The sequence below is a fragment of the Cyprinus carpio genome, chromosome A22, assembly GCF_018340385.1.
Source record: "Cyprinus carpio isolate SPL01 chromosome A22, ASM1834038v1, whole genome shotgun sequence".
NCBI lineage: Eukaryota > Metazoa > Chordata > Actinopteri > Cypriniformes > Cyprinidae > Cyprinus > Cyprinus carpio.
The window spans coordinates 15079881-15104560 of record NC_056593.1 but is presented as its reverse complement, the minus strand read 5'-3'; the positions used below and the strand labels follow the sequence as shown (position 1 = coordinate 15104560).

Here is a 24680-nt window from a genome sequence, read left to right as displayed (position 1 = left end):
AAACAACCAGGTAATACAAATGAGCTGCGTGCATGATTAATGACGCAGGGGACAGCTGAGTGCAATGAGCAGTGATGAATATAAGTAATGTTGTAAATAGTGAGTGTAACACCCATAAGTGATCATTGTGTAGAATACACAGTGATTTCTGAACTTCAGTTATGTTCCCAGAGTGCTGTATCAAGTCACCTCAGTGGGAAGTCTTGAAGTTGTTGGCAAAAAACGCTGCACAACGAGAATTGACCGGAAAGATTGTGGAGAAGGACCGATTCCAGACCTTGGGGGACCTGCGGAAGCAGTGGACTGAGTGGGGTTGGTTTGCTTGCGTATAGAAACATTGCACACGCGTGTGCTGAACGCAAAACAGCGGCAGGAAGCGCCTGACCTGGGCTACAGAGAAGCAGCACTGGACTTCAGTCAGGGTCCAAAGTAACTTTTTTCGGATGAAAGCAAAATTTTGCATGTCATTCGAAATTGCCAGAGGTCTGGAGGAAGACTGTGGAGAAGGAAATGCCAAAATGCCTGCCAGTGTACAGTCACTGTGGATGTCTGGGGTGCCATGTCAGCTGAAAATGCAGCTAGCTAAGGAGCTTCCAGCTGAAAAGCTTTATGGAGATGAAGATTTCAAGAGACCTGGCAACCTTGGGTAAAATGGTTTACCCCATAGAGAATTATTGGAAAGTTGAGAGACGCAAGACCCAACACTCTGGATGAGCTTAAGGCCGCTATCGTAACAGTTTGCCTCCATATTTTTGAGATCAAATAAATCAGTATTAAAACAAAAGACCTGAAATATTTCAGTTGGTGTAACAATTGAGCACATAAGAGACTTCTTTCAAAAATGTAAGGGAGCATGTAATAAAAATTAAATGTGTCCAAACTTTTAATGAATATAAGTAATTGTAAATAAGTGTAATGAGTGTAAAAATGTCTTCACTAAATTGATCTTGAAGTAAAATGTTTTTTTGGAAAAACCACATCCTGGCTTCAAAATTACGCATATAGTATAAAGAGATTGACTGTTGGACAGTTTATTTTTGATAGGTAAATGTTGAGCATAGGACTTCTTTCATCCAAACTTTTGATATTGAGTGTTTCAAAAATGTATAAACAGATTTTTTTGTTTTCAAATGATTGTGCGGGAGGCCTCCAACATGAACTTTGTCAAGGGCCTCCAAATGTCTGAGTATGTGTATAAGTTGTATCAATCCTCTCAAATCAAATGTTTAGGAACTCTTTTCCTAATCGTTAATTGTTCCCACTCCGCGCCAGTGAGGGCGATATTGCATTGTGTCCAGACGAACGCACATATAGAAGAACAGCTACTTTTGCTCACGCTTCTACTATGTTCTACTGTAAGCTTGCTGGTTCGTGTTGAAATAAGGTAGGTATAAAGTTGGGGTGTTCATAATTATGATGTATATGTGTATGAGAAATGTGCGTATTCTTATCTGTAACACCGATTATGACTGTGAATGAACTTCTGTGGTGTCTAGTAGAAAGCATGTTGTTACTGGACCTGTAGGAAGCGTCAGCAAAAGCCGTAGAAGTTGGACTGAGTGACTAATAACTGTGATCTGAAAATTCATTGTATTAGAATCGAAAATGCATTCTCAAGCAAAGGTTATTACGTTATTTGTAAACTCTAATAATTAAATCATGCCACGACTGGGTGAATATAGTATCGACCAGCTTTTTTTTTTTCTTCGTTACAAGGACGTGAACAAACAAAAACTACAGCGATTGCGTCTAATATTTTAAAAGCTTTTGCATTTAACTGAAGTAGGATAAACATTAACGTTAGGCAGCTTCGCTTGCGGAAACGGAGGCTTTACAGTTTTGCTTGCTTTAAGTCAACATATTATACAAAATGGAGAGTATTTACGGAAGCGTATAAGATTGGTCTACTTGCACGCATTGTGTCGTTATAAGCTATTCAGATGTACTTATTTGTGCAACTGTTTGGTCAAAAGCAACACTTATTGTACAGTTCCACGGTAGAAATATTTAGCAATATATGCTAATCTGTGGTGAAATGGTTATTTTTTAATCCACATATGTGTTTATATTGCCTCATGTATACTTCCACAACGAAAAAAGTGAGGTAAATTTCGAGCTTACCTTTACCTCAGGTTGTCGACGGAGGTGGGTTGCCATGGCATCACGATCAGGACCGCGCGCTACCGGAACAGACGGCAGCGACTTTCAGCACCGCGAGCGCGTGGCGTCACACTATCAGATGAGGTATGTGTTGTGAATTGATCCTAAAATAAAAATATGATTCGTAGCAGTGTTTTAGTCTTGTATTTACAGTGTCCCGTGAGTAACATTTCCCATGTAAGATTAAAGGGATACTTCACCCCAAAATGAAAATTTTGTGATTAATCACTTACCCCCATGTCGTTTCAAACCCGTTTGTCCTCGGAACACAATTTAAGATGTTTTTGGATGAAAACCTTGAGGCTTGAGACTATCCTATAGACTGCCAAGTAAATAACAGTGTCAAGGTCCATTAAAGGTATGAATGTCGTCGTCAGAATACTCCATCTGCCATCAGACGTGCAATCTGGGTTATATGAAGTGACGGGAACACTTTTTGTAAGCAAAGAAAACAAAAATAATGACTTTATTCAATAATTCCTTTGTCAGCGGTCTCCTCTGTGTCTCTCATTATCACTGTATGCTGTGTATGCTCTTCTGTATCAGCCGCGCCACAAGGATGCGCTGTTTTATTTCAAATCAAAGCTAAATACATGTAGAAACAGTGTATCCTTGTGGCGCAGATGACACAGAAGAGCAAACACAGCATACAGTGATAATGAGAGAGACAGAGGAGACTGTTGACAAAAAAAACAAAATTTTCGTTATTTTTGTTTTATTTAATGATTAATGACAAAATTTTCATTTTGGGATGGAGTATCCCTTTAAGTCCAATAAGTGAACTGTTTTAAAATCCACCATTATGTTCACATGACTGTGATAGTATGATAAATGAAAATAAACTTGCATGATCATTAACCTGTATAATTATATCTTATATATGTAATATATTAAGACATGAAGTGGGTATATATATGGGAAGGACCCCTTCAAACTACTTATTCCATGGTCTGTTGGAATTCTTGATTCTTATTGGCTGGCAGGTATGCATTAAAACCGTTTAATGCACAGGTAGTTCCAAGTCAGTTTAATCACAGTTAATGCACTGCTTTAATTGACACACAAATGCACACACACGCCACTCACACACAGAGAGAGATCCCGCTGCACACACAGAAGCGTTCAGGAGTAGGCCAATAAACTTTTATTAATAAAACCGCTTAGATAATGGATCTCTGCATTATATTTCTCAGCAACCAGGCGGTAAAATCTCTGTTTAAGTATCTAAACACACAATTTCAATGTTTGTAGAGAGAGACTCACAAACGCAGGTAATTCACACACACAACTTTCATCTTTCTCTCTCTTGATCAAATTATCAATAATAAATTCAAATAAATGCGATAATTCTTTCAAATAAATGTGATCTAACTAGGGATGCTCCGATCTGAATTTTTGCAGCCTATACTGAGTACCGATTTCTTGTCATGATGATCGGCTTATACCGATTCTGATGCTTCAAGTCAGAGATGGGCACTCAAGTTAGTGACTCGGATTCGAGTCGCATTTTTATAGACTCCAGACTTGACTCGAGAAAAAGGACTTATGAAAATTTTAAAATCAACTCGAGTCTTTTATCCTTAAATACTTATATAACTGATATTCAGAAGGCGGACCGTATTCGAACCCCGGCATCCATCTGGACCGCGAGCCATAACACAGCACCGGTTTAAGTGAGCAGCACGTCAAAACAGCACAGCGGTTCAAATAACAAGCGCTCAGGTAAATATCTTTCAGTGCTATATCTTCTAATATTTTTATTAAAAGCCAAATGCGCTTTATCCAGGCTCTTTCAGCTCCATTCGCTTTCTCTCTCTCTCTCCACGATCAGCGTATTGTATTACTGTTACCCTTTACTCCGACGAGGTTTTGTACCGTCCTCCATGCTGTGACAACTCACGAAAGTCTATTTTTAGCCAAGCAGCGCTGAGAGCCACTTCAGAAACGTGCCGCGGCTTGCTGGTATAAACACAAGCACTGACTAGAGCAGCTGCGATCAGGTCTGGTTCCCGTTGAGCCTTAAGTCACCGCAGACGTGTGCAGTGATGCGCAGATCATCTCTAACGTCACTGAATCTGCCGTTAAAAATGAACCATCCATTAATCATATCATCATACCAAACATACAGGATAAATAAATTTTTCATTGTTTCTCGAAACGTCATAGCATTTCCACACCGCGATGACATGACTGCAGCGCTAAATCATTATGTCCCCATGCATCATGTATGTCATCACGCGTTGACGTCATCAAATTGCGATCGGTTCGTGAGATGTGTAGTGAGTACCGATTGAGTCATAAAATGTGATTATCGGCCGATACCGATCTCCGGCCGATCGATCAGAGCATCCCTAGATCTAACTGCACTATTTCATCTCTGTGCCTGATTTGAAGCGGGCAGAATGCTAGAGCTAACCCTGATAGCACACGTACATCTCAGAGACGTCTATTAGACATCTGCATTTACATCTGCAAGACGTATTTTTTAGAGTGTTTGCTCATGTGATACGTCTATAGGATGTCAAATAGACATTTAGAAGATGACTTTAAGATGTTTATGATTTAGAATGCATATAAAACTGACATCTTACAGACATCTTTTGGATGTTTGTACACATCAGATGCTTTCCAGATGAAGCAATCTTTAACAGACATCTTATATACATGTGCTATCTGGGAACGAGCCATAACTGATGAAAATAACCGTCACTTTTACCCATTCAGTCAAATATTGCGCTGCAAAGAGCAATACTTTTTATAACTTGGCAAATGACCATGGAATAAGCAGGATAATCAACGCCTTGCCGTGCATTAAAGAATTTTAAATGCACTTTGCTTTGGGTGGTTCTTTGCCTCCACATCGTGCATTTAAAATCCTTTAATGCACATCAAATAGTTGATTATCCCTTACATAAAAAATGCAGTTCCTCTAACCCTGTTCTCAATCCCCTCAGTGTGGCTCTGAAGTCTGAGATCAAGAAGCTGAACATCGCTCATGCAGTGGTCTGGTTGCTTGTAGCAGCACAGGTTGTGGTCAGTCAGCTGAACTTGGTATCCCATAAAGTGGTGGCCTCTCCTTACCAATGGGAATATCCATATCTTCTGAGCATCATACCTACCGTCTTCAGTTTCATGGCTTTGCCAAAAAACAACATCAGTTACCTGGTCATCTCAATGATCAGCGCCGGGCTTTTTTGTGTCGCTCCTATTCTTTATGGAGGGATGGAGATGTTCCCTGTGGCTCAGCAGCTTTATCGGCATGGCAAAGCTTATAGGTTCATCTTTGGCTTCTCTGCTGTCTCTATAATGTACTTAGTTTTGATTATTTCACTTCAAGTACATGGCTGGCAGATCTACTACAGCAAAAAGCTGCTGGATGCCTGGTTCACTAGCACACAAGATAAGAAGAAGAAATAAGAGACTGCTGGAGAATAATAGTTTGTCAGCTGCTTATGTGTCTTTATTTTCTCTCCCCGAGGGCTCTTCGATCACATACGTGTTTATGATTACCTGACTAAGTACTTTGAGCCTAAGAGGAGATCAGATGCATTAAACCAGGATGTTCAGTGTCAAGCTTCTCATCCACTGGCTCTCGGCCCAGATCAAGATGTCACTGAAGTCCGTTCCTACTTAGGTTTGAACTGCTGGCTTTGTAATCTCTCTCTGTTTCCACCACAGTTCCACATGCTGTTTAACAGATACCTCAAGTCATTAAGGGATTCATCGGGATCTAGGTATATCTGGAAAATGTAAACTCATTGATGAACCAGGCGGTGTGTGAAGAACCACAGCAAAAGTCTATGTACTAAAATAGCGTATGTCAGATATTCTGTTCTTTTCCACTAATCTGCTATCAATAAAATTCAGAAAATGTTAATGATTTTTTTTCTTCCATTTTTTGAATAGATCAACACATACATTTGTTTGAGGTTGTAATAATATGTAATGCATCTAAACAACAAATATATATTTTTTGAAGTAATAATAATAAAATAAATGAATATGTTGTAACGTTGTCAAGCTGCTAGATGGCTATTGTAATTCCACAGTTCTTTATAGATGGTAACTTTGTATTTGCTCCGGATTAGTTCTCTGGTTTGGCTTTATATAAAGATGAAAAACACAAGTTCATAAGTATAAATATTACTTTTTTTCTTTTTTTTTTTTTTTTTTTTTTTAAAGCTTGTAAAAATGCCTTTCCTTTTTTCTTCAACTGAATGAAACAATCCAAGAGTACTGTTTCATAGAAATGCTCAGCAGATAATTAACTAAGGTTGGCGAGTTGTTTAAAGCGACAGTTGCCTAAAAATGAAAATCGTGTCATCATTTACTCACCCTCAAGTTTTTCTAAACATGTATGAGTTTCTTCTGTTAAAAGCTAAAGAAGATATTTTGAAGATTGTTGGTAATCAAACAGTTGATGGTAGCCAGTGACTAATATTGTATGCAGAAATAAACAAAACAAATAATAAAAAAAAAAAAATACTGTGGAAGTCAATGGCTGTTGTTACCAGCAGCTGTTTGGTTACCAACATTCATCAGAACATTTTCTTTTGTGTTTAAAAGAAGAAAGAAATTCATAAAGGTTTGGAACAACATAAGAGTGAGTAAATGACAACATTTTCATTTTTGCATGAACAGTACCTAAAGATTTGACCTTAGTTTTACTGTATGTGTTTGCTTGACAGAGCTCTTTATAAGAAAACATGATCTGTAGATGTTGTCAGTTATTTAAAATAGATACTAGAACTGTACTGCATACAGTAGGCTCTATCCACAAGCTACAACGATTGATAAAAATAAATAAATAATAAATAATAAGAAATTGTCTGTTCATTAGTAAACTTAAAGTAGTTCAGACAGGATGCTGAGGAAAAACCTACTGACCTCCCGGCATGAAAATTCAGGTCTTGCTGTCTGAATGTTCATTTATTGTCGTCAACCGGTGTCCAGCACGTGCACGGCTGCATAGTCTTAATATATTTATATACAATAAAGGCAGAAGCATTTCTTTATCATAATAGTTTTCTGCTTTTGGCCATTAGTTTGCATTATCAGTGCTAAGATGTGCTGTTAATTTGCCTGTTGTTCAGTGGCGTATCTGGAATGACAGCAATTTGCATCTACTACAAGGCTCACTTTGAATAACAAAATGAAGAAGAGCAATTTATCTTTAAACGTGTGACACATGCCAATCTTTTACATATAATTTGCAATACATTTAATGTGGGCCGTTTACTTGGACGTGAACGAATATATCAAGATTATTTGAGTTTTTTTTGAACAATTTCTTAACACAAAAATAATAGTCTCACAGAGTTATAACAACCATAATAATAATAATAATTAGCCGCTTCTTTAAACCTAATTACAACAGCAGCCCATGTAGACTGCACATACTTTTTTACTGCACAACAGATGAATGACGAGAAGAGGGGAAGGTAGTTTCAAGTATTTTTGACAAACTTTTTTGAAATATTATTTAAGTAATTATGTCCAATCACATAGAAACTATAGCTGGATATCCGCCTACCTAGCAAAATACGGTGGTGGACCAGGGCTATCAGCCAGAATGCACAAAATATATTAAATCATACCTAGCAAATTTTGATCTGTGGTGGACGTGCGCGCGCCCTGCTTAAAAATAGAATCTCTCCAGAATATTCAACAAAGATTTGATCTTATGTAAAATAGATATTGGGTTTTTGAGTCAAATACAAATGAATTACAAATGATATTCACATAATTTTTTTTTTACTACTACATTACTTATCTAAACGCAGCGGATTAACATGATTAGCCTAGGTTAATAAATTATTAGTGTATCAAATCATAAATCAAAAGCTTAAATATGTTACAACGAGGGAAAACGAAACAGCGCGGGGGCGCACCTGTATTTTTCTTTAGTTGTTGTATTTTTTATAATAGTTATTAAAATTTTTGGATTAAAACGGTCGGCAGACCCTTACACCCCAAAATTTTTTGTAGCTAAACGGAGCGCTAATTTTTCCTGTACTATCATGCCATCCCCAGATGTACAGTACTGCACACGGCTATTCTTGTAGGATGAGGGTGTTTCTTCTTCAAACATCAAAGAAAGTTTGAGCCTTTATAGATCTGGAATGAGTAGGTTATTCAAATTTTAATTTTAACCCTTCGATTTGCACTATCCATTAAAATAGCATATCAGCTTATGACAGCTTGTCAATAATTACACAAGCTCGTTTTACTACACTTATTTTCAAAAACGACTAGTTAATAGCATAAAGCACTAGATAAGGGCAAAAAGGGTGTTCTGTCCTTATACAGATCTGCCAACAAGTAGGAAAATGATACGGTCTCTCTATTTTTATTTTTTTTTGTAGTAAGTTTAATGATCTGTGTTCTTTGATATCTTAATTTGCCGCAGTCACCGCTGATGCTTCTCTGCAAGCTTGCTTTCTTAGGGGGGGTAGGGGGGCTCTTTGACGACCTGCCCAAGAAAAAAATGGCCATTTTTGCTGTATCCGTAGTGTCTCTCATCCCCCCCCCAACATGTTTCTTGTCATTTTTGCAAAACATTGCACATTACCGTGTCCATAGCATTCCATCCCCCCCACTTTTTTTTTCTTCTTAAAATGCAAATATATCATGTCAAACTGGACATATGAGATCCTCCTACATAAGTCATAACCAGACATTTTCAAGAACCAGATCTGGATCATTAATAGGATGATGATGGATCGCTTCATGCTGCTGCTCATATTTCTTTCAGGTAAGGGTTTATTGTAACATTACAGATTAACTTTCAGAAAAATATTTTCTTAAATTAATTTTTTTAGATGTAGGACAGGTGATCTGATCAGGTGATATATATATATATATATATATAAAATAATTCATATTATATATATATATATATATATATATATATATATATATATATATATTATATATATATATTGTGTGTGTTGTTTATGTCAATAGTGATGAGACTGTTATAATAGATTTTGATACAATTTAAAAAGTTTATTGTGTTTTAAAAAATATATTTAACCAAAAAAATGTTAGTGAACCCTGTTGTTTTGACTAAAATACCTGATTTATTATTATTATTTCAATTTATATTCATATATATGTGACTAAGCTTTATATTTAAACATAATATCACTACACTTTTACTTTATTGTATTTTTTTGGCTGCCAGATACTTCAGATTCTCCAGTTTAGACTGATTTGCATGTGTCACAGTGATTTAAAGAATTATGTGCTGGAGTTTCACTTGCAAATGATGTCTATGTGCAGAGTTTTCATCAGGGTGGTCTGTCTTTATGGTTTGCCATACTTATTATGCAGGGAATAGGCAGCCCACCCATAAAATACTGTCTTAGCCCTGTTTTGGGTGCAGAAATAAACTGCAAATAAACCCACTACACCCTGTAGAAGAACCATTTTGGTTCACCAAAGAACCTCCCAGTGAAAACTCTTAAAAGAACCATTAAAGTGTGAATTAAAATAATAATAATAATAATAATAAAATTATAATCTACACTTTTAAAAATATAAGTTCTTTATTGGCAGCTTTGTTTCCATGGAATCTTTCGATTGCACAAACTGTTCTTTAAAGTGGAAAAGATTCTTTAGATTATTAAAAATTTCCTCACTATAAGAAAAAAAATTAAACAAAATAGTTCTTTTAAGAACTGCTGACAGAAAGGTTCTTTTGGGAACAAAAAAGGGTTTAAAAATGTTCTCTGGGTTGCGGAACCCAAAATGGTTCTTCTATGGCAGTGGTTCTCAATTCCAGTCCTCGCGTACCACCGCTCTGCATGTTTTGCATGTCTCTCTTATTTAACACCTGATTCAGAAAACCAGCTCGTTAGAAGAGACCTCCATGAATGAACTGTGTTCCGATTGACATGAACATTCATTCACGAATTTGCACTACACCATTTCCTGCAGCGTCTTCACACACAGATGAAACTTACTAGAGAAGTGTGACATAATATACCTATGTAAATAAATAGGATTTAAATTCACATCATGCACACTTTAATGCCCTTTGAATGGAACATATACACTCCCTTTGAATTGGAATCATGGAAGAATATCCTGTGACGTCCACTTCGTAGGGCAATAATTATCGAATAGAACAAATGTCTGAAGTGATAAGAGAAACATACAAAATGTGCAAAAGGGTTGTACACAAGGACTGGAACCACTGTTCTATAGCATCACCACAAAAACCTTTTGTAATTGTAAAAATCTTTTGGAATTGTAAAAATCCTTCTTCTTGTATAAAGATACTTTCGTGCAATGGAAAGGTTTCATGGATGTTAAAAGTTCTTCATGGAACCATGGATGCCAATAAAGAACTTTTACTTTTAGGAGTATTATTTAAAGTGTTTAAAAACAATATATAAAATCATATTGTACCAAAAATATAGTGCTGATCTAAACTGAATAGCTTTCTTCTGTTTGAACAGCATTTATAAATGAGAGGTTACTGTATGTCAATGGACAAACATCTGCTACTACTACGCTGCTTACTACGACTGAGGCCACTGATCTAAACACCACTACATCTGCTCCTATGACCACCGTACCAAATACTACAGAAACAACTACCAGCCCTATTACCACTACTACCAATCCTACTACCACCCCTGTTATCACTACAACCACCCCTACTACCACCCCTGTTATCACTACTACCACCCCTATTACCACTACTACCACCCCTACTGCCACCCCTGTTATTACTACTACCACCCCTATTACCACTACTACCATTCCTGCTACTACCTCTGTTATCACTACTACCAACCCTATTACCACTACTATTAATCCTACAACCACCCCTACTATCACTACTGCCACTGTTATTACCACTACTACCATCCCTATTACCACTACTACCACCCCTACTGCCACCCCTGTTATTACTACTACCACCCCTATTACCACTACTACCAGTCCTACTACCACGCCTGTTATCACTACTACCACCCCTATTACCACTACTACCAATCCTACTACCACCTCTGTTATCACTACTACCACCCCTACTGCCACCCCTATTACCACTACTACCAATCCTATTACCACTACTACCAGTCCTACTACCACCCCTGTCATCACTACTACCACCCCCACTACCACTAATACCATTCCTACTACCACTCCTGTTATCACTACTACCACCCCTATTACCACTACTACCATTCCTGCTACTACCTCTGTTATCACTACTACCAACCCTATTACCACTACTACCATCACTACTACCACACCTACTGACAATACTACCACCCCTACTACCACCCTTGTTATCACTACTACCACCCCTATTATCACTACTACCATTCCTACTACCACCCCTGTTATCACTACTACCATCTCTACTACCACCACCCCTACTACCACTACAACAACCCCTACTAGCAACCCTACTACCACGACTACCAGTCCTACTACCACCCCTGTTATCACCAGTACCATCACAACTAGCAACCCTACTACCAGTCCTTCTACCACCCCTGTTATCACTAGTACCATCACAACTAGCACCCCTACTACCACTACTACCAGTCCTACTACCACCCCTGTTATCACTGCTACCATCACTACTACCACCCCTACTACCACCCCTGTTATCACTACTAGCACCCCTACTACCACTACTACCAGTCCTACTACCACCCCTCTTATCACTACTACCATCACTACTACCACCCCTACCACCACCCCTGTTATCACTACTAGCACCCCTACTACCACTACTACCAGTCCTACTACCACCCCTATTACCACTACTACCACCACATTAAGTGCTATGACCACCAGATCAACCATAACTACCACTTCAACCACTTCATCAACATCAACTACCGTCCCTAACCCGCTTTTGACCACTTCTCAACCTACAGGTATTTTTTTTCTGAAGAGTTGTCTTAAATTCTGGCCTGTAAAATAAGTAAGACCATTTCAAGTTTTGGTCGAGGATGACTTATTAGTTTCATTGCAGGTAATACCTGTCCAGAGGAAACACTCAACGGTTTGACCTTCCCACTCACTGTGATTGGTCAGACTAGCTATTCAACACAGCTTTGCTCTCCAGGAACAGCCAGTGGTATGTAGTATTGCAAAGTAAACAGTCATAAATACAAAAATATTATATATAAGCATTAGTGAGAGAGAATATATATATATATATATATATATATATATATATATATATATATATATATATATTATTCTTCTCTAAATAGTAATTTAACTTAATTTGTGTCAGGAGTTGTTTGACTCAGAAATAGATAAAATATGCTAAACTGCAACTGTTTAATTTTGGGTTTGATATTTTTTGGTTTGTGTTCTTGAAGCAAGCATGTACAACCAGTCTTGTGTGTCTTTTATGTCTTCTGTAGCTGGTTTTCCAGTGGCCTCGGCTCAGTGTTTGAATTTACCACTTTTCCACGCATTTGGTGGAGTTAAACATCTGGACTGTGGCTTGAACCTGGAGGTGTTAGAACGCAAATTCAACGTCTGTATTTATATCTTTGAAATTCAATAGGGGGCACTGGTTGACAATTTTAACAGATTCACATTCATTTTGAATGACAATAGTTGATGCAAGTATTATTTTAGTATCATTAGTGTTTATTAATGTTTTGAATAAGATTGATTCCATTTTATTTTTCACATTTAGCACTGTTAATTATTTTATTATATGATATTATATGTTTAAGTGTTAAAATTGCAGCCCATTCTATACAATTCTTGTATAAAATGTAATTATTTATATATTAATATTTTGAGTTTGTGACAGTTTAATGGTGTAATTAAGAGTGTGATTACTGTCGGCAAACACATTTCTTATGCCAAAAAAAAAAAAAAAACTGGTTGATTTATCTGTAGTAAAAAAAAAAAAAAAAAATCGTTAAATATTACTACTGCCTCGGGTTTACTGTATAGTCATTATTCAGTCAATGGTTTGAACTCTGGCATTTTGAGTTCTTTTGATTAAACAAATATTGGCACAATGGTTTTGGTCATTTTGTTTAGGATACTCTGGAACAGAATATTTACGTTGCCTCCAGTGTCCAGATGCTCACGTCCAAACCTGAGCAGCTGACGTCCCAGAACATCACCTCAGCTGCTGTGACTGTCAATAACCTGCTGTCCGCCAGCATGTTAAATAAGGTAAGAATGTACAGACAATACAATATATTAATTTGTTTGTCTGACAGTGTGACTTCATCATTGTGTAGAAATGTAATAATATTGTAATAATAATAATGATATATCTTTTATACAGTCAGTTGCAGAGTCAGTGGTGGCCACCATCAGTCAGCTCATGCACACTGATGAAGACCGATACTCTGAAGACACTTACGATGCTCTCGAGAAGTATTTACAATCCACACATACCTGTCCCACACAAACACAACACACTGTGAATGTTTTATAATAACAAAACCACACATTTCTGTGTAAATCAATTACAAATCAAAATAATATATATATTATATAATATATATACATATTTAACAAATGTAAAAAGTTAATTTAATTTTAGTGGCTAATAAATAATAATAATAATAATAAAAAAAGAAAAATTCAAATGATCACCAAACTTTGAAAAAACAATAGTTTCCATGGTAACATTAATTTATTTTTGTGCAAAACATTATTTATTTAGTCAAAACACACACACACACACACACACACACACACACACACACACATATAATTATATGTAATTATTTTAACTTAATTATTATTCTAATTATTTGATTTTAAATTAAATTACTCAACAAAGATTTGGATACAAAAGAAACAAAATGGAAAATGGATCAAAATTGAAACAATAGTTACCTTGTTTTTTTTTGTGTAAACCTTTTTTTTACTCAGTTATTGTTTATATATATTTGATTTCATTTTCAAATTATTATGAAATTACAAAATTACAAATAAGCTTCTGAAACAATAGTTACCATTCTAAAATTCATTTATTTTGTGTAACATTTTGTGTACATTTTTTTTCTTTGTTTAAATAAAAATTTTAAAGGGGTCATATGATGCAATTTCAAGTTTTCCTTTCTCTTTGGAGTGTTACAAGCTGTTCATTAATAGATAAGATCCCTAAAGCTGCAAAGACTAAAGTCTCAAACCCAAAGTGATATTCGTTATAAAAGTTAAGACTGGTACACGCCCTCCTAAAACACCTCGTTTAAACACTCCCCCACATGTCTATGTCATAATGTGGAAAGATTTGCATAACACCGCCCAAAGGTTCATGCAAAGAAAGAGGGCATTACTTTGGTTCTCGCTGTTGTCACAGCGCCATGTTGTGGAGACGCTGTTTCATTATGAAAGCGAAAATACTTAGTTTGGCCTTCCAAAAGAGGACACGACTAGAAATCAGTGGTTAAGTTGTATTTACAACACTGTTCCAGAACAGTTCAACCCAAAATATTCAGATGTGTTTATGGAGGATTGTTTCCTGATCCTGGGAGAGCAGACTGCAATGCTACAATTCCTGACTCTCCAACCCAGTAAGTACGTTTTCATATTTAAAGGATTTATCACTGACGATTCAAACGTGCGTTTTGAGCAGTGCAGAGTAGCGCTTGTTGTTTGTTGTTTCTCCGATCACAAATGCAGACATGGTTTTATGTTTACGCAACGCGATGCAACACAACTCGTAAAAAGACAGTATAAGTCATTATAATATGTAATTATGTCCCCACTGAATGCAACAAATGGCTCGTTTGTAATGAGTTTTATTGGTTTTGTCTCGTCACGCCGGTGTTCTGACCGGAACACCAATCACAATATGGTAAGTGGCGTAACATTTCCGTCACACGCTTTTAGGCATTCAGCCAGTCACAACACACTGGATAGCTGGCCAATCAGAGCACACCTCGCTTTTCAGAATCGCTCGTGTTTCAGAAAGGCGGGGCATAGAGGAGAAACAATAATGTACAATAATCATTACACCAAATACACAAAATGTTCTTTTTAGCAACATCATATGACCCCTTTAAGAAGTGAAAAAATTTATATATACAGTACAGGTCAAAAGTTTGGAAACATTACTATTTTTAATGTTTTTGAAAGAAGTCTCTTCTGCTCATCAAGCCTGCATTTATTTGATCAAAAATACAGAAAAAAATAAGAATATTGTGAAATATTATTACAACTTAAAATAATAGTTTTCTATTTGAATATACTTTAAAAAAATAATTTATTCCTGTGATGCAAAGCTGAATTTTCAGCATCATTACTCCAGCCTTCAGTGTCACAATGTAACCATCCAGTCTATCACATGATCATTTAGAAATCATTCTAATATTCTGATTTATATATGAGTGTTTGGAAACAGTTCTGCTGTCTAATATATTTGATGAATAAAAGGTTAATACAAAAGAACTGCATTTATTCAAAATAATAAAAAAAATTATAATAATAATATATTCTAATAATATATTTTCTTTACTATCACTTTTACAATCAATTTAACACATCCTTGCTGAATAAAAATATTGATTTTATTTAAAAAAAAGAAAGAAAAAAAAATTACTTGACCCAAAATTACTGACCAGTAGTGTATATTGTTATTATAAAATATTTATATTTTTAAAACATAGCTTCTTTTTTTTTTTTTTTTTTTTTTCTACTTTTTATTCATCAAAGTATCCTAAAAAAAATCACATGTTCTGAAAAAATATTAAGCAGCAGAACTGTTTCCAAACTTTGATAATGAATCATCATATTAGAATGATTTTCTAAAGGATCATGTGATAATGATCCTAAAAATTCAGCTTTGCATCACAGAAATAAATGATAATTTAAAGTATAATAAATTTAAAAACAATTATTTTAAATTGGAATAATATATCACAATATTAAATTTTTTTCTGTATTTATGATCAAATAAATGCAGGCTTGATGAGCAGAAGAAACTTCTTTCAAAAACATTAAAAATAGTAATGTTTCCAAACTTTTGACCTGTACTGTATATTAAATACTACTGCATATATATTTATTTCTCCCTTTACAACATTTACATTTAGATATATTAATTACTCAACAAAACTTCGGAAAAACAGATACTGTGATAAATTACTGAACTTTCTTCATTACTGAAGAAAATTACTAAGAATTGTATTATTATTATTATTATTAGGCAACTATAATCATTGTTGTTGTTGTTAGGATGGATATGTGTAAGTTTTTTCATGTGTATAATTTCTGTAGTCTCACAGAGACTTTGGAGGATTTTGCCTTGAACATGGGTAACTCTAGTGTACTGGTGCAACCAAACCTAGCGGTGCAAAGCATCAAGTTGTCAAAGTGGACCCCACAAGTACAATTCTACTCTACAACGGGTCAGTGCCGAAACCTCATATAAAGCTCATATAAAGTAATTATTATACGTCTGTGATGATATCAGAAAGACATTTCTATAGACTTTCTTATAGACTAAGAAATTTCTATTTCTAAAGACATTTAAACTAAACTAAGCTGCATTTAACTACTGTAGGACTGTCAGAGTATTCTCCTGAAAGAATCGGTCTGGGTGCAGATGCTGCTAACATGGCATCCTCTTCCGGACTTCCTGTTGATATCCAATTAAATATCAAACTGCAGAAAGATTCCCAGAAAGACTGGGGTACTGTTTATGTTTCTGTTCTCATTTTGAGGGACATAATTAAAAGTCAAATTTTGAATACCTTTTCCTTCTGTTTCCCCATAGGGAACAAAAATCTCGGTATTGGAGTTGTGCTTTATGAAAATGATAAGTTTTTCAACTCAAAACAATTTAATAGTGAACTCGATACCAAGAGAAGGGTGGTGTCGACCCGGCTGTCAGACAGAAGCTTGCTTGATAACGTGGAGTTCACCATCAGGCCAGAGGTAAAAAAAAAAATAATAATAATAAAAAATAATATTAATAATAATCATGATGAAACAAAATATTGACAATAATGATGAAATATTGAGATTGAAAAAAATTATTATAATTTATTTATTCATATATATTTTTTTTCATATATTTATCTGAATATTTTAATAAATTAATTTAATAAATAAAACAATTCTACACACATTTAAAATCCTAATTGTAATAATTTAATCTGTAATAAGGATATTAGCTAACTAGTTAAAATTAGAGCATTTCTATTAAAAAATTAATTTTTTAATTGTAATTTAATAGTAATAATTTATTATTTCTGTATTTTACAATTTTTGCATCTTTGTTCTCATATAGTTATAGACTTGAAGACTTTGTTTAAAAATAAATAACCCAGTGCATTGTGTGTGTGTGTCTGTGTATATATATATATATAGTATATGCATATATATATATATATATATATATTGTGTCTTTATGATTCCAGAATACATCTGGTACATCTGCATCTTACAACTTTGCATGTGTGTTTTGGGACTACGCTCACAGAGACTGGAGAACGGAGGGCTGCGTCAAAATACGCGATCCCAATGGAGTGCACTGTAAATGTAACCACACCACCAACTTTGCAGTTCTTGTGGTTAGTTTAACATACATGTTTTAAAAAAGCTGCTTTAAAAGCGAGTGAGCTGCCTAGATAGGCATCATAATGGAACATCATTTCCTATAGAAACTCACTATGTGTGCAGTAAATAATGTTCCTTGCATGAAGGGCACAGGAGACACGTTTCGTAACTGATTTCAAGAGAATCTGCCATTAGCATGATGCTAAGCATACTTCATTTGTTATGTTAGCTTACCTTATGTCATAGTTAGTAAAAATACACAGAGCACTTTTAAGGTTTGGTGAATGTAAGTGAACTGTATATATTTATTATAGAGATTTCTCTCTCTTTGTAGAGCTTTAGAGCAGACTACACTTATTCTGAAGCTTTAAACTGGATCAGCATTGTGGGATGCAGTCTGTCTATTGTGGGTTTGGTCCTCACCGCAGTTTATCAAATTAAGACCAGGTAAATGCACTGGATACATTTAAGAATAAATGGTCATTTACTGTACTGTACCATGGTTAAATAATTCTGTCATTGTACAAGTATACTGTGATTTAGGTTACGGATGCCACAATTACATAATCGATCAATTAATCATGAGTCCACTTATGGTATTCTACGTGCTTAAGATTTGTTTTATTTTATCCGATATAGTGGGACCTCATCTATATTAGATCATTTAAAATTCATTCTTTAAAAATACTATTTTACAACACTGTTACATGTAATCTTTTGCAAATCAATGAATGTTAATGTTTCATACTGTACAATGGACCCACCATCTTCGGGAGGAATCGTAAGGGGCTGGTGTATTGTGGATTGGGCAGCGGTCGAAGGCAGGGGCCCCGATGACCCGATCTCTGGACACAGAAAATGGCCTTAGGGACGTGGAATGTCACCTCGCTGGCGGGGAAGGATCCTGAGCTTGTGTGTAAGGTTGAGAGGTACCGACTGGAGATGGGCTCACCTCCATGCACAGCTTGGGTTCTGGAACCATGCCCCTTGAGAGAGACTGGACTCTCTACCACTCTGGAGTTGCCCGCGGTTAGAGGTGGCAGGTTGGTGTGGGGTTGCTCATAGCTCCCCAGCTCAGCCGCCATGTGTTGGCGTTTACCCTGGTTAACGAAAGGGTCGCTTCCCTGCACCTTCGGGTTCGGGGATAGGTCTCTCACTGTCATTTGTGCTTACGGGCCGAATGGCAGTGTAGAGTACCCGGCCTTACTGGAGTCTCTGGGAGGGGTGTTGGAAAGTGCTCCGACCGGGACTCCGTTGTTCTACTGGGGGACTTCAACGCTCACATGGTCAGTGACAGTGACACCTGGAGGGGCGTGATTGGGAGGAACGGGCCCCCCTGATCTGAACCCGAGTGGTGTTCTGTTATTGGACTTCTGTGCAAGTCACAGTTTGTCCATAATGAACACCATGTTCAAGCATAAGGGTGTCCTTCAGTGCATGTAACACTAGGACACCCTAGGCCGGAGGTCGATGATCGACTTTGTGGTTATTTCATCTGACCTCCGGCCCTATGTCTTGGACACCCGGGTAAAGAGAGGGGCGGAGCTGTCAAGTGATCACCACCTGGTGGTGAGTTGGATCCGATGGCGGGGGAGGAGGCTAGACAGACTTGGTGGACCCAAATGTATTGTGAGGGTCTGTTGGGAACGTTTGGCTGAGCCCCCTGTAAGAGAGATTTTCAACTCCCACCTCCGGCAGAGCTTCGACCAGATTCCAAGGGAGGCTGGAGACATTGAGTCCGAGTGGACCATGTTCTCCACCTCCATTGTCAACGTGGCCACTCGTAGTTGTGGCCGTAAGGTCTCCCGTGCCTGTCGAGGCGGCAATCCCCGAAACCGGTGGTGGACACCGGAAGTAAGGGATGCCTTCATGCTGAATAAGGAGTCCTACCAGGCCTGGCTGGCTGGGTGGTTGTGGAGGCAAAAACTAGGGTCTGGGAGGAGTTTGGTGAGGCCATGGAGAAAGACTGTTGGTTGGCTTCAAAGATATTTTGGCAAACCGTACGGTGCCTCAGGAGAGGGAAGCAGTGCCCTGCCAACACTGTTTACAGTGGAGGTGGGCAGCTGTTGACCTCAACTGGGGATATCGTCGGACGGTGGAAGGAATACTTTGAGGATCTCCTCAACCCCACTGACATGTCATACATTGAGGAAGCAGAGGCTGAGGGCTCGGGGGTGGACTTGTCCATCACCCAAGCTGAAGTCACAGAGGTAGTTAAGAAGCTTCTCGGTGGCAAGGCACCAGGGGTGGATGAGATCCGCCCTGAGTACCTCAAGTCCCTGGATGTTGTGGGGCTGTCTTGGCTGACACGCCTCTGTAGCATCGTGTGGTGGACAGTGCCTCTGGAATGGCAGACCGGGGTGGTGGTCCCACTTTTCAAGAAGGAGGGTGTGTTCCAACTACAGGGGAATCACACTCCTCAGCCTTCCTGGAAAAGTCTATGTCAGGGTACTGGAGAGGAGAATTCGGCCGATAGTCGAACCTTGGATTCAGGAGGAACAATGCGGTTTTCATCCTGGTCGTGGAACACTGGGCCAGCTTTATACCCTCCCAGGGTACTGGAGGGTTCATGGGAGTTTCCCCAACCAATCCACATGTGTTTTGTGGATTTGGAGAAGGCATTCGACCGTGTCCTTTGCGGCATCCTGTGGGGGGTGCTCCGGGAGTATGGGGTCTGGGGCCCTCTGTTAAGGGCTTTCCGGTCCCTGTATGATCGGAGCAGGAGCTTAGTTTGCATTGCCGGCAGTAAGTCAGACTTGTTCCCGGTACATGTTGGACTCCGGCAGGGCTGCCCTTTATCACCAGTCCTGTTCATTATTTTTATGGACAGGATTTCTAGGCACAGCCAGGGGCTGGAGGGTGTCCGGTTTGGGGACCACATGATTTCGTCTCTGCTTTTTGATTTATGATGTTGTCATGTTGGTTTCATCAGCCCAGGACCTTCAGCGTGCACTGGGACAGCTGAGGTGGCTCGGGCATCTGTTCCGGATGCCTCCTGGACGCCTTCCTGGGGAGGTGTTCCAGGCATGTCCCACTGGGAGGAGGCACCGGGGAAGAGTAAGGACATGCTGGAGGGACTATGTCACTCAGCTGGCCTGGGAACGCCTCGGTATCCCCCCAGAAGAGCTGGAGGAAGTGTCTAGGGAGAGGGAAGTCTGGGCATCTATACTTAGACTGCTGCTCCCGCGACCCAGCCCCGGATAAGGGGAAGAAGATGGATGGATGGATGGATGGATGGATGGATGGACTGTAGAATATAATGTTGTGATGCTAAAATTTACCTTTAGCATTTAAAATTATTTCACTTTTTTTAGTTTTTAGTTTTTTAATTTATTTGGACAAAATAATATAGAATTTTATTATGGTTCATTGTCAGTTATTCACCATAAAAAGCAAATAATTATCAGCATACTGACCAGAATTTATTATTGGTGCATCAATAATATTTTTATTGGAAAACAAAACAAAAATACTTATTTTTTGAAACATTTATTGCAGATCATGTATTTCTATTGTATTATGTCCACCAAACTAATAGTAATTCTATAGAACTGGTTTATGGAACTGTCAAAATTAAAGTGTATTTTTTTTTCTTCTTTTTTTCATAAACTCTACAGGAAACAGCGAGGAGCCAACTCCACTATGCTCTTGGTGAACATCTGTTTGTGCATGACCACCTATTACCTGCTCTTCATTTTTGGGATCAACAACCCAGTCAAGAGCTCAGAGGCATCTGTATCAGAGCAGAACGTTATTCCTTCTTCAGATTTGGAGGAGAATGTCGATCAGGGTCCTTGTACAGCAATCACAGCTCTGTTGCAGTACTCCCTGCTGGCCACGTTTGCCTGGAACATCCTCTATGCGGCTCATGTGTTTTTCCTCATTAGAAATGCCCTCAACGGTCCGCCCCGAGCTTTCCGCACCATCGCCATGACAGTCGGCTGGGGTACATTTAAACACACTGATATTGAAAGTCATGACAGTTTGATTCTGTTTGCATACCTTGTAAATAAAGAATACATGGCATTAAATAGTTTATATACAAAATTCAACTTATAACATATACTGATTTCAATTCTATACTATCATAACATTAAAAAAAAATAATATATAGTGAATATACTACTATAACAGTAAATAAACGATCATTTTAAATGCTATATGGGAATTTAGGCTTCACAACATTATAAAGTACAGTATGGAAGTGGATATTCTGAGATTAGCTGGCATTAAACTGTTATTAATTTATTGTTTATTGTTAAAGATTAACTCTAGGTGAGCAAAAGTAGCCTAATCTTAAGATTTAAAGCATGAGGATAATCATATCATTTATAATAATCATTCTGAAAAATCACATTCATATTTAATATGTCTAGGTCTGCCTGCTGTTATTGTTGGCATCTCACTGTCCACCACCTACAGCTTTAGGAACCCTTTAGGTTATCGACAAGAGGAGTTGTAAGTGAAAAATCGCTTTTATCACTTTATCCACCTTATATTTCACCGCGGAAGTAAGCTGTTTCCTGTGAATGTGCAAGACTTCCACTTGTTTAGCCACTAGAGTTAAAAATAACTAGAAGAATAACATTCAGAAAATGGGAAAAACTCTTCCCAGATAGCACACATACGTCTGCAAGATGTCTGTTAAAGATCTTTAAAGCATCTGCTGTGTACAAACATCTGATAGACGTCTTTAAGATGTCAGTTTTACATTCATTCTAAATCATAAACATCTTAAAGACGTCTTCTAAACGTCTGTTTGACATTTGATAGGAAACGTCCTATAGACAAATTGCAGAAGAGCAAATACTTTAAAAAAATATGTCTTGCAGATGTAAATGCAGACATCAAATATGCGTCTCCTTGATGTACATGTGCTATCAGGGTTTACACTGCAAACCTACAAACCATAGTGTTTATGATTACGAAAAAACATTAAAATAATATGATTGCACATCAGTTTGAAACATCAAGCAGCATAACGGACTGTTTTTGTACGTTTAAACTAACTGTTGTTGACACCGGAAGCTTGCACATTAAGTTTATAACCCAGATAGCACATGCACATCTACAAGATGTCTGTTAAAGATCTTTAAAGCATCTGCTGTGTATAAACATCTGATAGAAGTCTTTAAGATGTCAGTTTTACATTCATTCTAAATCATTAATATCTTAAAGACATCTTCTAAACATTTATTTGTCATCTGATAGGAAACGTCCTATAGACGTATTGCAGATGAGCAAATACTCTAAAAAATACGTCTTGCAGATTTAAATGCAGACATCAAATAGACTCTGTTATGTACGTGTGCTATCAGGGAAGTAATGTGGATATCCCACAAATATATAGCATTTTATTTGTAGTATTGGGTGCAAACAAAATATTTTTAAGGTAGAACATTACTTGCACATTCCCCAGTTTTTCTTGGTCTTTATTTCTCTTCTTATTGTTATAGTTGTTGGTTGGCGTCTCTGGACAAGATGGGAAGGTTTGATCCGAAACGGCCGATGTTGTGGGGTTTCTTGCTCCCTCTAGCGGTCATGTTGTGTTTTAACACATCTCTGCTTGTCTACTTCTCTCAAACCATCTGTTGTGCGAATCCTAACCTCAAGAGGTACGTAACTAAACCGTGACCGAATGGTCCATGTTTAAAACAAAGTTCAAGGTTAATATAAACTTAATCAATGCTGTTAATAACATTCCTTTATTACAATATAATCAGTTTTGCAGAGGTGGAGGTAATGCATTACACCTACTCACATTACTGTAATGAAGTAGTTTTTTTCAGGGTACTTGTACTTAGTGATGGTGAGATGAAGCTTTATGAAGCATTGAAGCCTTTCATCCATCAAGATCACATAATGTTAAATATCTCGAACTATCTTCCCCACAAAATACCACCCACCCACCAAAAACTGTTGCTCACTACAGATGACCTAATGTGATCTATTGCCGCGTTTCCACCGAAATTACCCATTACAATTGTACCAGGAACTTTTTTCCCCAGGAACTATCCCCCCCCACCCTGACCTGTTGCTTTCTGCGTTTCCACCGTGGTCTAAAGTACCATGAGCATTAGGCAAATAGTCTGGTGACGTAGGTCTGCGCTTTTCTCAATACAAAGTACGCAAATTTCAGACTTGCATCCTCCGTAGTTCGGACTTTGCGAGTTCGACTCGGGAGTGTGATCTCCCGTGGATTGGACGACACAAGTCCGGTAATTAACATCAGTCAGCTCACCTTGGCTACTGCAAGTTTCCTCACTGTATATTTACAATAAGACGAAATAGGATATGAAATACCACTGCCTCCTTTCGTTTTCATTTAAACATAATAATAACCGCAGCCTACATGACAATGAAATGAAATATTATATAAATTGCCTCTTTTTATTTTAATTTTAACATATAGATAAATTGAACAAAGACCAAAGATTACCTGTTAGATTTACCCAAAACGAATTATATTTTATGTTTAACCACTAAAGAGACATCAGAGCCAGCGGCAAATGTCAGAAGGACTAGCCGAGTTGAGACTGCTCTAGGCGGATACATGAGCTCTGAGCTCCCGCTGATCGCGTGGAGCTGACCATCTCCGAAATCGGCGAAACACATTTTTAAATAGGCATTGTCTTTATAAGTAAACCACAGCTTTGAGTTTTAAACAACAACATTCTCGCCTGAAATACTTTTGAAACTACATTTCATGACACAATAACAGTATTATTTTGAAAATGATCCAAATAAATGGTTGTTGAAATCACAATGCTGCATGAACTCAACCAATCAGCATGTTTATTGCCCAAGTCCCGCCCCCAAAAGTTCTGGAAATTTGAAAAAGTACTACCTCGCCAGTAGGGACTTTCTGAGGGGCAATTTTTTTACCTGGAACTTTATTTAGATCCTGGTTCATGTGGTGGAAACACACCAAGTACCAGCCCAAAGTCCCTAGTTCCTGGGTAAAGTTCCAGCAGTGGAAACGCGGCTTATGATAC

General features: G+C 37.5%; 3 protein-coding genes across 3 annotated transcripts; all 3 read left to right on the top strand.

Annotated features, from left to right (window-relative positions):
• The first annotated feature begins 1231 nt into the window (after positions 1 to 1231).
• LOC109101634 (protein jagunal homolog 1-B-like) lies at positions 1232 to 6037 on the top strand. Its single transcript, XM_042712014.1, has 3 exons — positions 1232 to 1384; positions 2133 to 2244; positions 5115 to 6037. Exons 2-3 carry the CDS (start codon positions 2156 to 2158, stop codon positions 5575 to 5577), a joined length of 552 nt encoding a protein of 183 aa, XP_042567948.1. The 5' UTR covers positions 1232 to 1384; positions 2133 to 2155; the 3' UTR covers positions 5578 to 6037.
• Positions 6038 to 10582: 4545 nt separating this feature from the next.
• On the top strand, positions 10583 to 12288 carry LOC122135026 (mucin-2-like). Its single transcript, XM_042712472.1, has 2 exons — positions 10583 to 12068; positions 12167 to 12288. The coding sequence occupies exons 1-2, from the start codon at positions 10733 to 10735 to the stop codon at positions 12277 to 12279; spliced, it is 1449 nt and encodes a 482-aa protein (XP_042568406.1). The 5' UTR covers positions 10583 to 10732; the 3' UTR covers positions 12280 to 12288.
• A 237-nt stretch (positions 12289 to 12525) lies between these two features.
• On the top strand, positions 12526 to 23522 carry LOC109102337 (adhesion G-protein coupled receptor G7-like). Its single transcript, XM_042712012.1, has 9 exons — positions 12526 to 13341; positions 13457 to 13548; positions 16402 to 16532; positions 16688 to 17061; positions 17547 to 17699; positions 18020 to 18132; positions 21303 to 21631; positions 22062 to 22143; positions 23142 to 23522. The coding sequence occupies exons 1-9, from the start codon at positions 13246 to 13248 to the stop codon at positions 23317 to 23319; spliced, it is 1548 nt and encodes a 515-aa protein (XP_042567946.1). The 5' UTR covers positions 12526 to 13245; the 3' UTR covers positions 23320 to 23522.
• Positions 23523 to 24680: the final 1158 nt, after the last annotated feature.